This window comes from Schistocerca gregaria, chromosome X (assembly GCF_023897955.1).
Source record: "Schistocerca gregaria isolate iqSchGreg1 chromosome X, iqSchGreg1.2, whole genome shotgun sequence".
Lineage (NCBI taxonomy): Eukaryota > Metazoa > Arthropoda > Insecta > Orthoptera > Acrididae > Schistocerca > Schistocerca gregaria.
The window spans coordinates 190,209,802-190,225,573 of NC_064931.1; the positions used below are offsets into that span (position 1 = coordinate 190,209,802).

A 15,772-nucleotide genomic window follows, 5' to 3' on the forward strand; every position below is an offset into this window, starting at 1 on the left:
TCCTAGTTCCCATATAATTTCTACATGCCTGTATAAGACACTAGTCCCGTATTCAAGGTCACCTTTTCTGATACATTGCTGGTTGCTTACTTCAATGGGTAAGGCAAAGTAGAAACTGTCTACTGTCCAGTGAACACATTCCGGGTAAGAATTGATCGAGGGGAATCATGATCAAATACAGGCGCAAGATTATACTGAAAGAAGGGAATGATTCTGACTTTTCAACTTACCAGAAATAACAGTTGCTATTAGATATGCAGGTAGTTCATACTGATATAGACTGGCAATGAAGCTAAAACGGCTCTGAGCACTATGGGACTTAACATCTGAGGTCATCAGTCCCCTAGAACTTAGAACTACTTAAACCTAACTAACCTAAGGACATCAGAGACACCCATGTCCAAGGCAGGATTTTAACCTGCGACCGTAGCAGTCAAGCGGTTCCGGACTGAAGCGCCTAGAACCGCTCTGTCACCGAGGCCGGTGAAGCTCAAAAAGTACTGCATTACGTTTGTCATTTGTCTGGTATAAGACTCAACAGAAATCAAGTGATCACTGAACGCGCGTCTTTCTTGTAACAAAAGATAAGGGAGCCTTGTGCGACAACGAAACTTGATGTTGTTTACGTACTTTCAAAAGCAGTCTCAAGTTCTAAGGGCAAAAGTCATGTCATTTATTCAGCACTTCCTGGCGCTTCGTTCCAAACAACACGTAAACACACCGCGCTCCGAATTCTTTTACCTGGCGGAGTCTGAGACTTGCAATAATTTGCGCTTCCCAGTTTCCAGACATGTCAAAAATAGCGTCTGCAACGCTTAAGGCAGCTAATTAACTTTACCGTCAGCGTTGACCAATTGGAAGCAATATGTATCAACAAATATGGTAGAAAGATGATCTATTATAGGTGAAGAGGACAGACTAATATCAAGTCTAGAATTATAGAAGAATAAAGAACATAAACAGTTAACAAGTACGGAGTCAAATTCCAATTCTTTGCTAAAATATGGGTTCATGCAGATGCTGAAAAAGGAACATGAACCGACAACGAGCATTGAACAAAGCCTGATTTGCGAATTTAAACAACTCAAGAGAACTGACACTCATTCAGCGGACTCCGGGCCGCCTTCTTCGTGGTTGCACCGACTCGGAAGAAGAGAAACAATCGACTGTGCCTGCGGAATAGAAGACTCACGGGAACACTGTCTGCGAATACTCTCTGTACTGGAACGTTGGTTCTATGGACGACGACTCCTGTGTCACCATGGAACATCGGATATGGAGATTTTTATTATCAGTCAGTCTGACACTGGACGATATTGTAGATGAAACGGAAGGATTAGGAGTCGTATTATCTTTTGAAACAAAACGTATTCTGTAGTGGCGCTGGGGCCGTAATATGGAGCTTCTGACGGAAAAGCAGCTGAAAAGGGGACCGCGCCTACTCTTCCAAATTAATGTTATATGCAGAACTTGACCAGAAAAGAAAGTGACAGAGGTGGGAGTTCCAGACAGCCAAGCAGTTAGAAAAAACATATCAGTTTTGGAGCGGGTTGAGAGCAGGATGAGTCATTTATGTGGGGATAGTTTCCAGGCAGTGGATGGCGCAGCGGAAAGCTTGCAGAATAGTAATCTGAGGGTCGTGGGGTCGAATCCCTATAAGGACCATTCCCGTTTATCATCAATTTTATCTTACAATGCAAATAAATCGAAATGCTCAATATATTGTATTTATTAATATTTTCATAGAAGGCATGAGTAGGAAAAGTAAAGGAAAATTTAGGATAGCAAATAAATTTCGAAGAAGGGCTTGTACTTACAATGTCTACGAAAACTCTGCATATAGCTTTCCAAGAAGCAACTGTAATGAAAGCGGATATGATCCCGGATTCCATTAGTTTTATTTTCACCGTCGAGCAACGTTACGTGTGATTTGCTGCAAATTGTACGGTGAGAGAGGTCGTTCGATGAATGTAAAACAAGTTTGTTCTTCCATAGAAACTTCAAAACAACTATGTAATTCTAACATGTAATTTTTAACATGTGCAAGATGCCACGAAAATTACTGCTTCACCTGTGTCACGATGAATATAACCGCAGGACGCGTAAATCATTATCTGTCGAATATTAAAAGGATCTAATTTCATATACGAACTTTGAGGCGTAGCGCCTTCGCATCGCTCCTGTCACTTGTGAGGACGATATCATTATAGGCATGAGTCATCTACAGATGTCACCAGCTGACATGGACCTGAGTTACAGAGCTGCACGTAGTTGTACTAGTAGGCGGCAGAGGTCAGCAGTTAACGGACAGTGCTAGCATTCGTAGTCAAAACAATGTTGTAAAGTTATGTTTGATTAATATATAATGTATTTGCATAATTATAATTGTTTTATATGTGTAGTAATTAGCAGTGTGAGTGAAGGAGAACAGAAGTAAATGGAAATTGTTTTGTTTATTCACGAAGTACCAGTTAAACTATACAGGGGATTTACTATAATTAAATGTGCAGTAAGTTTATGGTACTAATAAATCGTGAGTAGAACACAAATTATTCGGAAATTTCAGAAGTTAGCAATTGCCATAGAAAGAAATGTTTACTATGATTGGTCATTGAAGTAAAGCGCGGAATAGCGCGGGATAATACTGCAACCTGATTTTCTGTTTGTGATATCAGCCAATCAGAAAAATGCAGGCTCGCGCCAATCTATGCTGGGAACAAGGCCTTTGGTGTGATCTAGGGAGGTCGGGGCTAAGGGTTCGAACTAGTAACATCTCACTGAAAGCAGCTCCGACGAAAGTACTGTAAAATCGCGGAAAAATGCTAATTACGAGTTCGCGAAGTAGTACAAAGTGTATTTAAATGTCGGTATAGTGGAAGTCGTGTTGAATTTCGGACGGAATATCAAAATTCCTGCTTTTGACTGTTAGTTAAAACCACGTGGCGTGTTTTGCGATCTAAGACTGGAACAGGTATTACGTGTAGAGCAGAGTGCACAACATTTGAACGAGCATTTTCATAACTAAACGATCCAGTGAACTCTATTAACCTCGGTAACGGGTGTAAATACCATAAACTGGCTATGTATGTGATTGTGGTGTGCGTGTGAACTTTACAATGTGTTGCCACTTAGTACGGACTTGGCAGTATTAACAGTGATCTTTATCGCAAAAATACAACTGAAAATGTACATTGCCAAGTTAAAACTTTTATTTCAGTAGCTAGCCACATCCCGTTTACCGGACAATTCTATGTATGTTGCGACCTGCAACAGACGATAGTGGTCTAGTATTTTCTACTACAGCTTTTAGCTAGACAAATGAACATTGCTGGACACTGGCAGGCGGTAAAAAGTAACGTGCCGCGCCGCACCTTGTCGTGTACGGCTTACAATCCTTTCCTCGAAATTGATTTGCAGAGTTCTCATGGATGATAGAAGTACGATCCTTTCTTGGAAATTTATGTTCCATCCCAAATTTTTCTAGGCTTTTCCTTTCCACGTCTTACATGAAAATATTAATAAATACAATATATTTTTAGTGTTAGTAACGCAAAAATTTACAATAACAAAATTTCCGCATAGTGACTAGACTCCACGACCCTCGGATTATCGTTCTGCTCTCTTTCCGTTGCGTCAGCCGCATTGTGGAAACGACTCTAGTGTTAATGGCTCATGCCCCGGCCGACCCACGCAAAAAATGCTATTTCTTTTTCTAAACACTTCGCACCTGGAGCTCCAACTTCTGTCACTTTCATTTCTGGCCAAGTCCTACACAACAGTTAAATTTCGACGAAATCGATGACGACGAGTAAGCGCGGTTTCTTTGTGAGTGTGAGTCGAATTAACCTCGTAAAAAAATTTTCCCAGACATCCAGTAGTGGCAACTTTTTACAATGGCAGAAGACAGCAGTGGAACGTATCAAAAGAATACTGAAGGATGTAAATAAACTACTTAAACGTTTTTATCACCCTCACGAAATGAACAGTTTGTGTTTTTTTGAGTGTCATTACTCTTTTGACCGTAACAGATCGGCAGTACACCCACTTGCGTAAGGGAGGGACAAGTAAATCTACATTCTCAGTCCAATTCAGCGCTGTGTACACAGTCGTGAATGGGACGATGCGGCTTATGAACACTCTTCAGTCTGTCAGCATGCCTCGAAGGATAATTTCAAGCTTAGAAGTTACGCGCATTGTCATTTTACGGCACGAAGGGTCGTCAGCATTGCAAGATGCCCGCCGAATTGGCGTACATAATCACAGTGACGTCATTCTGGCATGCATCCACTGTCGTGAAACAAAACACTGAACACGTACCTTGAAGTATTTTTCCACGGTCAAAACTACCAATAGAAACTTCTACCTACAGATCATTGGTCTTAGGTACCTCGAGGAGAATGTAGTAGCATTGATCGTTGCCTTTCCGAACTTATGTGGGAGGACTATGCCGGCCCATGCGGTAAGCAACCATCTCCACGCGATAAATTCATTTCGGTCTCTAAGTGAGTTATTTACACCGCCAAGTGCAGTATTTTCTGAGCTCTGACGATCGCCGTAGACGAGTGCGAAGGCGTTCAGATTACAATGCACGGCTCAGGTGTGCATGGATCAGCCGGGAGGTGGTTCAGTCATGTCTTGGGAGAGTATCATGTACGGGTGTTGGACCCCTCTCATCGTTACTGAGAGTATTCCAAGGGTTGTGTGACATTATACACTATTGGCCATTAAAATTGCTACACCAGGAAGATGGCGTGCTACAGACTCGAAATTAAACCGACAAGAAGAAGATGCTGTGATATGCAAATGATTAGCTTTTCAGAGCATTCACACAAGGTTGACGCCGGTGGCGACACCTACCACGTGCTGACATGAGGAAAGTTTCCAACTAATTTCTCATACACAAACAGCAGTTGATCGGCGTTGCCTGGTGAAACGTTGTTGTGATGCCTCGTGTAAGGAGGAGAAATACGTACCATCACTATCCGACTTTGATAAATGTCGGATTGTAGCCTATCGCGATTACGGTTTATCACATTGCTGCTCGCGTTGGTCGAGATCCAATGACTGTTAGCAGAATATGGAATCAGTGGGTGCCGGAGGGTAAACGGAACTCTGTGCTGGATCCCAACGTTCTCGTATCACTAGCAGTCGAGATGACAGGCATCTTACCCGCATGGGTGTAACAGATCGTGCAGCCACGTCTCGATCCCTGCGTCGACAGATGGGGACGTTTGCAAGACAACAACCACCTGCACGAATAGTTCGACGATGTTAGCAGCAGCGTGGACTCTCAGGTCGGAGACCATGGCTGCGGTTATCCTTGACGCTGCAGTCACAGACAGGAGCGCCTGCGACGGTGTACTCAGCGACGAACCTGGGCACACGAATGGCAAAACGTCATTTTTTTCGGATGAATCCAGGTTCTGTTTACAGCATCATGATGGTCGCATCTGTGTTTGGCGACATCGCGGTGAACGCACATTGGAAGCCATCCTGGCGTATCACCCGGCGTGATGATATGCAGTGCCATTGGTTACACGTCTCGGCCACCTCTTGTTCGCATTGAAGACCTTCATTCGATCCTTGCGAAACCCTAGATTGCAGCAGGATAATGCACGACCGCATGTTGCAGGTCCTGTGCGGGACTCTCTGGATACAGAAAATGCTCGACTGCTGCCCTGGCCGGCACATTCTCCAGATCTCTCACCAACTGAAAACGTCTGGTCAATGGTGGCCGAGCAACTGGCTCGTCACAATACGCCAGTCACTATTCTTGATGAACTGTGGTATAGTGTTGAAGCTGTATGGGCAGTTGTACCTGTACACGCCATCCAAGCTCTGTTTGACTCAATGCCCAGGCGTATCAAGGCCGTTGTTACGGCCAGAGGTGGTTGTTCTGGGTACTGATTCCTCAGGATCTATGCACCCAAATTGTGTGAAAATGTAATCACATGTCAGTTCTAGTATAATATATTTGTCCAATGAATACCCGTTTATCATCTGCATTTCTTCTTGGTGTAGCAGTTTTAATGGCCAGTAGTGTAGCAGGACCTCCTAAGCAATAGTCTCGCTCTGTAGACAGCATTTCGCTATATATTAATCTTTCAAGGCGATAATGCACGAGAACATGGCACGTACCTTGTGAATATCTTCCTTTAGGAGGGAGGAATCGATCGAATGGAATGGCCTTCCGTGTCTGCTGGCAGGAACTCGCTTGAGGGTGCTTCGGACCTGTTAGAAGTGGCAATGCATTGTCGCATGATGCCTCCTAACGCACTGGATGACTTCAGGATAGCTACTGTCGAAGAATGGCACAGGCTCGAAGCGTAATGTGTCCATGGTTTTCTAGACAGTCTGACAAAGAGAACTCAACAGTGTTAAAATGCGCAGGATGGTGCAACACGGTAGTGAATGTTGCCAAGCAGCAGATCTTGGTTTCACATATTCGCAAAGATGTGTATTTTATGATGGTTATTGTTTGGCTATTGTTTGACAGTTAAGTTATTCCTTGATAGCAATACGGAGACGATGGGTTGCTGTTCATCACATAGAGGAGGCGTTGAGCCGCAGACCGGCACAGTGAAAAAGACTGCTAAACATCTAAGCTTTCCTACAAAAAGTCCTTCTTCCCAAATAGAAGACACCCCCCCCTCCCCCCCCACACACACATATTCACAAAGCTCACACACCCATGGCCTCTGTCTCCCAGCAATGTGCTTGTCTGCGGCTCAATGCCTCACCTATATGGTGAGCAGCAATCAATTCTTTACATACTGTTGTTATTTCATCCTGGACTTTCCACTGTTTAAGTTGTTCTTTGGTTCATAAGGCTTATACTTTCATTCCCTGCTACTCTTGAATATGAGTTCAAAATCGTTTGCAGATATACACGTGCTGCAAAACATTTTGAGCAATTTCGTCAATGCTATTAATAGCTTGTGTAGTTTTGTTCCGCAGGGCTGCTACGGTCGCAGGTTCGAATCCTGCCTCGGGCATGGGTGTGTGTGATGTCCTTAGGTTAGTTAGGTTTAAGTAGTTCTAAGTTCTAGGGGACTTATGACCTAAGATGTTGAGTCCCATAGTGCTCAGAGCCATTTTTTTTGTAGTTTTGTTGTCGCTGTGGCGACTTTAGTTTGTAAATCAGGGAACAGAGTCACTGTGACACAACTGTAAAATCCTAGGTAGGTCCTAAAAGGCTGTACTGCAGAACACATATAAACACGAATTAATGTTCCGTCTGTCTCTCACGTCAGTGGGTAGTAATGGACTATGGGTTTCCAGCAAAACAGCCTGTCAGACATGGCATTAGAAATATCTCAAACACTTCTTTCATTCAACGTTGTAATACGTAGAAGACTAGTAATAGCTTTACAAAACACTGATTATGACAGCAATTTGGTCTTAATTACTTCAAAACCTTAAAATTTACTTAAAAGCGCTATTAGTTATTTATACCATCCGTTCCACTATATATATTATTGCATCATATTGTTGCTTTTTTATCGTCCAGTATTTCACATATTTAAATAACTATGTCATTACCTGTGATAGACACAAGGGCACCAAGTATACTGTTTATGAGCTCCATCATATGCAGCTGGCCGCGGTTGGACAGTAGGGAGAACATAAGGCCTGTTAAGCCTCCACCAAATGATGACAGGATTGTGATGACAGCAGCTCTCGCCGAATACTGCCACTTTGATCCGCTTAAACCGAATGTGCTGGAACAGAAGGAAAATGTCTTAATTGTATTCGAGCCTTTAGAGGTATTTTAGACAAACTACTAGGCTTGCCTGTATAGCGAGGTACTCGAACGACCTTTACTCTCACTATATATGCGACTTCACGAATAACTAAGAAGTACGAACACGAGCTCTGTATAAGCTGCTGAGCCAAATTCAAATTAGTTAGCATAATTTTATGGTAATAACATGCAAATTGGTTCCTTAGTGCTGGCTATTAACACGAGATGTTCGCAGATAAGGGAGACTGGAAGACAATAGGTATGTATTCAGCAGGTTCAACCTTCAAATTTCTTTCCCGACTTCCCGAAATCACGTCGGGTAAGGGCTGGAATGTTTCTTTCAATAAGGCAGTAACCTATTCCTTCCACCATCTGTGACCAATACGAAGCAGTGCTCCACACATTTCTACTTCGATACAGACGAGATATTAAAGTGTAATACAATTTTTTAAGTAAAAACTTTTAATTCCTAGATCGCAATTTTCCTATCACAATTAACGTTCGATAACTAGTTCCGCTTACTATTTGCAACCATCTTCAGATCTGTAACACATGCAGGGAACCTAGCCTAAGAAAATTATCTAAAATCAGCAAGAATTCAAAAGCACTGTACAACACCTGAGCAAAAATAATGGGGAGCCAATACTAGAAGTAAAAGTGAACATTTGACAAAGCCATTGAACACTGTAGTATAAACTAAATTAATACTTATCAGGTGACATATCGTTCAGAATATGAAACGGCGGTAGTAAGCATTGGAAATCATCGTTAGCTGTAGTCATGCAGCAACATGCTTTCATAAGAACCAAAACAATAACAGTGTTTAGCTAAAAACGTCACCACGGACAAGCCAGGTTATAGACCTGTCGAAAGAATTGTAGAGTATAATTCTCAACAATGTTGCTCTGTATCCAAGTGGGTTGTAAAATATAATGATAATCATGACACAAAGTTAAAATTATAAGGCAGAGCTCTGTATTACGGCTTAAACTGGGAACACGCCGTTTGTAAGAAGCAGATCCTACGTAACTGGCATTAATTCGTGAATACAATTCAAGAAGCTTGTGCCTCAGGCCAACTAATTTTAAAACCATAAAAGTAACAGGGGAATGAAGTTATAAACTAGAAGACAGGGAGGCTGCCATATCTAACTGACAACGTGCCATATCTAAAAGATAGGTCATATGTGAGAGTCACTTGATAAAAACATCACAGTACAGAGTAGTGCTAACAAATGTAAATAACCGAACAAATGACAGATCGTACGTGAGTGTCAAATAATAGAGCATCAAAGTACAGCGTAGTGCTAAAAATATGAATAATATATGGTAATTTCGCAGGTTGACGTCATATACAAAATTGTCCAGTTTTCATGAGTGGAAGTTGGATCAAAAGCGCATTACTTGAAATAGTATAGCAGATATTATCGTGAGAACGGTATATGCAACGGTTCCAAAAACTATCAACTGTTCCGTAGCTGTAAATATACAATCCATACAGTTCATAGTAATTTTGTAATGAAGCTACGTGATCAACACTCATAAAATGAGAGGGAAATACCATACCCTGACTTACACAAGAATGACCGTGCGTGGCGTATAACATAGTCATCTTTATGAAATGGGTACAAATTTTATGACTATTGATCACGTATCGGAAATAGGGAAATCGCCACGATTATTTTTCTTGAACATACACTTATGTGTAGCATTTAACACGGGTATTAGAAACATTGATCATGTGTTCCGATTTTCGAAACGATTTTTTTCCAATATCAAATCATACTAATGAGTAGGCTTATATCTTTTAAGGTATTCTAGTTATTTATATATGGAATGAAGAAGATCTAAGACATAGAAAAATGGACGGGAGGGACGAAGGAAAGAAAGAAGAAGGGGCATACTTTGACGTCTCCTCGATATCGAAGTGTTTAGACGGAGCACTGTTAACCCTTTCACGGTTAAACTTTATTACGCATATTTTTGAAAAATAAAAGTCAAAACCTGTCTCCCTTCGTGATAAATAATACACTTCGACAAAAAATAAGCTGATTAGTTTTGAATAACGTCTAAGTGGGACGCATGTGACCCCAGAATCTAACTACATCCATGTTTTCATGTGCACCTAGGATTTTCAGAGTTAAATATTTAATTTAAGGATGGTTTTATCAGGATGGCGTTAATGGAAAAAGTGCAACAAATCAACAACAAAACACATTTATTCCCCTGACAATGAAAAACATGAACTATAGCACACACCTTCTCAACATAACATTTGAAGATGGCTTTGACGTACGACACATCAATGTCTTTCTACATTCTATGAAGTTTTCTGGGAATATATGCCCCACTACATAGATAATTATGTACATATCAGCAGAATTACTGAGGTTTGTAGTAATGTTTCCAAACAATATCTGTGGTATATAAGAAAACACAGTTAGTTACTTCAGACATTCCTGAAATGGAAAAGATAGCGATTTGATCTGATTTTCGTGAGGTAGACACACTATAAACACAATACGTCCCATTTGATCGTTCACAGCCTTCTATGTATCCACTAAATAGTCTTTGGTACTTTTGTACAATTTCCGAAAAAAAGAAAGTTCAAATGTGTGTGAAATCTTATGGGACTTAACTGCTAAGGTCATCAGTCCCTAAGCTTACACACTACTTAACCTAAATTATCCTAAGGACAAACACACATACCCATGCCCGAGTGAGGACTGGAACCTCCGCCGGGATCAGCCGCACAGTCCATGACTGTAGTGCCTCAGACCGCTCGGCTAATCCCGCGTGGCACAATTTCCGAAAGCATCTCACTAGTGTGAAATATAAAACGTCAAAACAAAAACAGCTTCGCGGTCGATATTTCGAATTTTATTTTACTTATGCGACCAGGTTCGGCGTTTCACTGCGCCTTCCTCAGGCCCCCTGTCCGACGTGTAGGAAGAATCCAGTCTCATGTGCAATCGAAATAAGGACCAGCATTCAGTAACTTGCATTCGTAGACTAGTTTTTTAATAAAGCGATCCCTTCATTTATCAATTGGAGACTCAGTCTTCCTATTCGAAGGTCAGGTGGCCTGAAGATGGCTTCGTGAAACACTGAAAATGGTCGCATAAGTAGAATAAAATTTGAAATATAAACGCCTGAAGATGTTTTTTATTTGACGTTTTATATTGAATTTCCTCAACCATCCGGTGTTAAGATGGACTTAAAGAGATTTGAAACAAAGACGCCTCACCACTCAAAAGTTCATATTACTTTAGCGAGACATATGTATCCTATCAAGCACGAAAGAGCAAGTCAGGTGGAGAAAGATAGTAGAACGATGTGGTCGTAGTCTATTTAAAGAACCATTTTAGCTTTTTTCTCAGCTGTGTGAGACCCTAGCGATACGTTTATCAACAGTATCGAATTTGTTCTGATGTGAGCAAAACTGGTTGTTACCAGTTATGTTCTATTACACATCAGACTGTCACATGGCGAACGGCTCTGGTGGCAGGAGCACGAATAATTATCTCAGAATTTTTTTTACAGATATTCAATAATCGTTTTGTGGCCATATGCATTTCACCAACAGAAGAACATGAAGTGACTAAAGTGCTCCTCGTGTTAATTAGCGAATCAGGCAGGTGAGCTCTTTTTTGGATCCAATCCACGTGGCCGGTCGGAGTGGCTGATCGGTTCTAGGCCCTTCAGTCTGTAACCGCGCGACCGCTACGGTCGCAGGTTCGAATCCTGCCTCGGGCATGGATGTGTGTGTTGTCCTTAGGTTTGTTAGGCTTAAGTAGTTCTAAGTTCTAGGGGATCGATGACCTCAGCTGTTAAGTTCCATAGCGCTCAGAGCCATTTGAACCATTTGAACCAATCCACGTCCATAGTTGGCCTGATACACTTGGTTGCCTGGGTATGATTTCTCTCACCCTTGTAGGCTAATTCAGGAATAGTTACCTGTCTCTATCTCCGAACACAATCTACAAACAGTTAAATACGAAACTAACGGAAGTGTGGTATACGTAGTTTTGATATTCTATCGTGAGTGACATTTGCGGAGACAGGAAGAATGTGCACCCAGATATTCTGAATAAAAATAAATAATTGTGGAATCACAGATGTCCGCAGCTCGTGGTTGTGCGGTAGCGTTCTCGCTTCCCGCGCCCGGGTTCCCGGGTTCGATTCCCGGAGGGGGGGGGGGGGGTCAGGGATTTCCTCTGCCTCGTGATGTCTGGGTGTTGTGTGATGTCCTTAGGTTAGTTAGGTTTAAGTAGTTCTAAGTTCTAGGGGACTGATGACGATAGCTGTTAAGTCCCGTAGTGCTCAGAGCCATTTGAACCATTTTTTTTAAATCACAGATGAGCAGTTGGCCATCATAAAAGGAACCTGCAAAGGCGGAACATTTGTTGCTAAAGAATAAGAAAAGAATAAAACGTCATGAAATGAAATTTCCAGCAAGGCATTAATTTTGGTGTCCACGGTCTCAAGCGAAATTGCAAACAGTTCAGCCTAATTAAATCAATTACAGGGACACGAAGGTAAATATTTATTGGAAGTGGAGGGGGAGGGACAGGCCAGGAAAGGAAAGGAAAGGGAAGGGAATGGCTTCGTTAGGATATTTCACGGAATCAGCGGAGACGAACGACAATGTGTACTTGAGAGAGATTCGAACCCGGAATGTCCTGCTTATTAGAAAGGTGCGTTAACCACTGCACCACCCGGGATAGTCTTTTCTGAACTGCGCGGACCGCACTGAAGAAGGTGGATCCATTGTCCATCTAGGCGAATCAGTTGTACGAATGTATGGTGTCTGTTCTTTCGGACATGTCCGAAAAAAACAGACGCCAATGGAATCCGCAGCTATGATACATTATATGTCACTTGAAGGTGGTGCACAGAGACATTACTCGCAAAATTACTCGCAACATTACTCGCGAAAATATACACCGGATTGGGATTCAAACTCGGCATCTCCGGCTTACCTGACAGGTGTGTTAAGGCGGCCCCACGCTGGACACAGTGTTGTCCCACCTGCGTGGACTCACGGCCAACGTACATTAACACCGGACGCCACCTGTCCGCACATTTCTATTTGTTCAGCTCGGTGGGAATTTGGGTCGGCCGTGAGGGGTGCCGAGGTAGTTACAGTAACACTGCGTCGTGGGTGGCGGTGGTTAATACACCTGCCTGGTTGGTAGGAGATCCCAGGTTCGAATGCCGGTCTGGTAAACATTGTCGCTAGTTGCTGCAGATTCTGTGTAATGTCCCGATGCAGCTGACAGTAATCCCTTCCCTTCCGTTTCCTTTCCCACCTTCTCCACCTTAAATTTACATGTAATGTATCACAGCTGCAGATTCCACGTGTTGTCAGTTCTTTCTGGCACCACACGTTCATATAATTCACATAAGCAAATCTAGTTTGTGGTCTCAACGTTCGATACCACACTTGGTAGGGGCTACAGTTATCGTTGCGGTCCGTACTAGGATCGTTGGACCCGCGAGTCGAGACTAGCACCGCTCCGCGGCTTGAAACAAGTCTCTAGAATGCGCTCGGCCACTCTTGCTCGGGACGTCAAGTAGGAAAGTAGTATAGCCTTCAGTTGATAGGAAGCAACCTCTAACAAGGCGCATAGTTAAAATATGGCCTATGTGATGCCTCTATAGCTCTCTGTTTGTAATTATATTCCTCCTGACTATGAAGATTCCTGTACCACTAGTTAAGTACAATACATTATTTTTTACCAACGACTTCTATTTATTTTAGTCGTTGTAGACCCAGATCATGCAGCCAGCTCCTTTTCGACTTCACTGACAATCCTGTTGTATATGCAAAGAAGAAATTTGTATGTTTCTATTTAGCATTGGCCACCAGTCATTTACAATGGCCACGATTCGTTCGTCGTCATCATAACATTTTTTTATCTCAGTCAGTGGATAAAGATAATCAACAAGAAGAATACCTTTTGCATCGCACAAAACAATGCTAATAACTTCCATCGTAACTAAAATCAATTTTTTTTACAGGGACACCGACTTACGCTCACTACTTTGACGCTGCTTCGTTTCTGATATGAGGTAGTAGACACTCCTTTCATCCACATTAGCAAATGGGGGTAGAAATCTGTCAGGTTATTTTAAACCAGTACACACATTGCGGAGAAATTCGTTTTCACATTCCTATTTGTTAACTTCTATAAATAGGACTCCGACCTTACAGGAAGCTTGGCAGTACATTAGGCAAAAGGTACCACTCATTTTTTATGACGTGCCTATGGTACCAGGTACTTCACATAAGTATTGTCGTCCACCGTCTACAGCACGTTTAAAAAGAAAGCTAGAGAGGGTGACACACATGTGCGTGTGATAAACCCTTTCCCTCATTTCCCTTAATGAAACACTGATCGATGAAAGTAGATTGGAAAGGAAACAAGCAGAAAGTAAGTTTAGAGATGATTTTACGCCTACGTCGAAGTCTTTAGCGGAACACTTATTCGACTGGAAGAAGACAAGGTAAGTGATAGGGAGAAATTTGGAGAAAATATCAAACACATAATTCTGAATGGTTGAAGTGAGATTTAAGTGTTGCTCTTCTAGAATAAAAGTCCAGTGTTTTAAATAATACAACACAGAGTTTGGTAAATACAAATTACTGTACATATACTGCCCTTAACCCAGTCTCAATGTACGAAGTTTAGTGCAAGAAATCCACTGAATGACGCTGAAATAGTGTTGGGGGCTCACCACAGAAGTGTCGTGGAAATTTCTTAATGAAACTGCAATACATTTTCTGAGAAGATTGTCTTGGTGATATAAATGGACCTGAATACAAGCTGTTCGCAAATTCCCATTACAAACTTCTAGGGCATCTAGACGGGAGTGAGGAGATAATATTTTGAGTTGGAACCCATTTCTGGAAACGTACTGTCTCTGTGCTACAGCCATCTGAAAACAGGTTGGAAACACGACGACTTTTACAAGTAACTGATTAATCGTGATCCATTAATCAATTGTTTCACAGTTACACTCATTAATAGCCACATAAATTGCTCCTGTACTCGTTGAAGGGTTCTCTTCAATGTGATGCAGTACGGCCTCTTCCAATACAGGTATGCGGAGTATCCTCGGAGCATGACAGTCACGCCTGCTGATGTGAAGGTACCCTTTCTCGAAGCCATTGCGTAATTGTGGCGAAAAGGGTATTCGATGGAGTCGGACGTTGTGGAAAACGATCTTGATAATGGTGACGAGCAGCTCTTCCATCACTGTGAACTTCGGCATTCAGAAGAATGAAGTCGGTGTACTCGGGAGACGTGTGCTCAACCATATTGCTATAACACTCACATACGCAGGAATGAGGCTCGAACCAGCTCAGAGAGATAGGAGAGACGTCAAATTACATCATTTCATCAGACGTAACCACACACCCACGACTACACTGTTGCATACCTGCCTAGCACGGAAACGGTACGTTTCCGGGCATGGGTCCCTATTCAAAATATTACACTGCTGGACATTAAAATTACTACACCACGAAAATGACGTGCGCAGGCGCGAAATTTAAGGAAGAAGATGCTGTGATATGCAAATCATTAGCTTTTCAGAGTATTCTCGCAAGGTTGGCGCCGGTGGCGACACCTACAACGTGCTGACATGAGGAAAGTTTCCAACCGATTACTCATACACAAACAGCAGTTGACCGGCGTTACCTGGTGAAACGTTGTTGTGATGCCTCGTGTAAGGAGGAGAAATGTGCACCATCAAGTTTCCGAATTTGATAAAGGTCGGATTGTAAACTATCGCGATTGCGATTTATCGTATCGCGACATTGCTGCTCGCGTTGGTCGAGATCCAATGACTGTTAGCAGAATATGGAATCGGTGGGTTCAGGAGGGTAATACGGAACGCCGTGCTGGATTCCAACAGCCTCGTATCACTAGCAGTCGAGATGACAGGCATCTTATCCGCGTGGCTGTAACGGATCGTGCACCCACGTCTCGATCCGTGAGTCAACAGATGGGGACGTTTGCAA

At 42.4% G+C, this 15,772-nt stretch overlaps 1 protein-coding gene across 1 annotated transcript in view; it reads right to left on the reverse strand.

Moving 5' to 3' along the window:
• The window catches only part of LOC126297964 (putative ammonium transporter 3), a 259,770-nt gene that overhangs the window by 133,165 nt on the left and 110,833 nt on the right, over positions 1-15,772 (reverse strand). Inside the window, exon 5 of the mRNA XM_049989281.1 lies at positions 7,543-7,721. Within this exon, the coding sequence (XP_049845238.1) occupies positions 7,543-7,721 (179 nt within the window). The remainder of the gene's footprint in view (positions 1-7,542; positions 7,722-15,772) is intronic.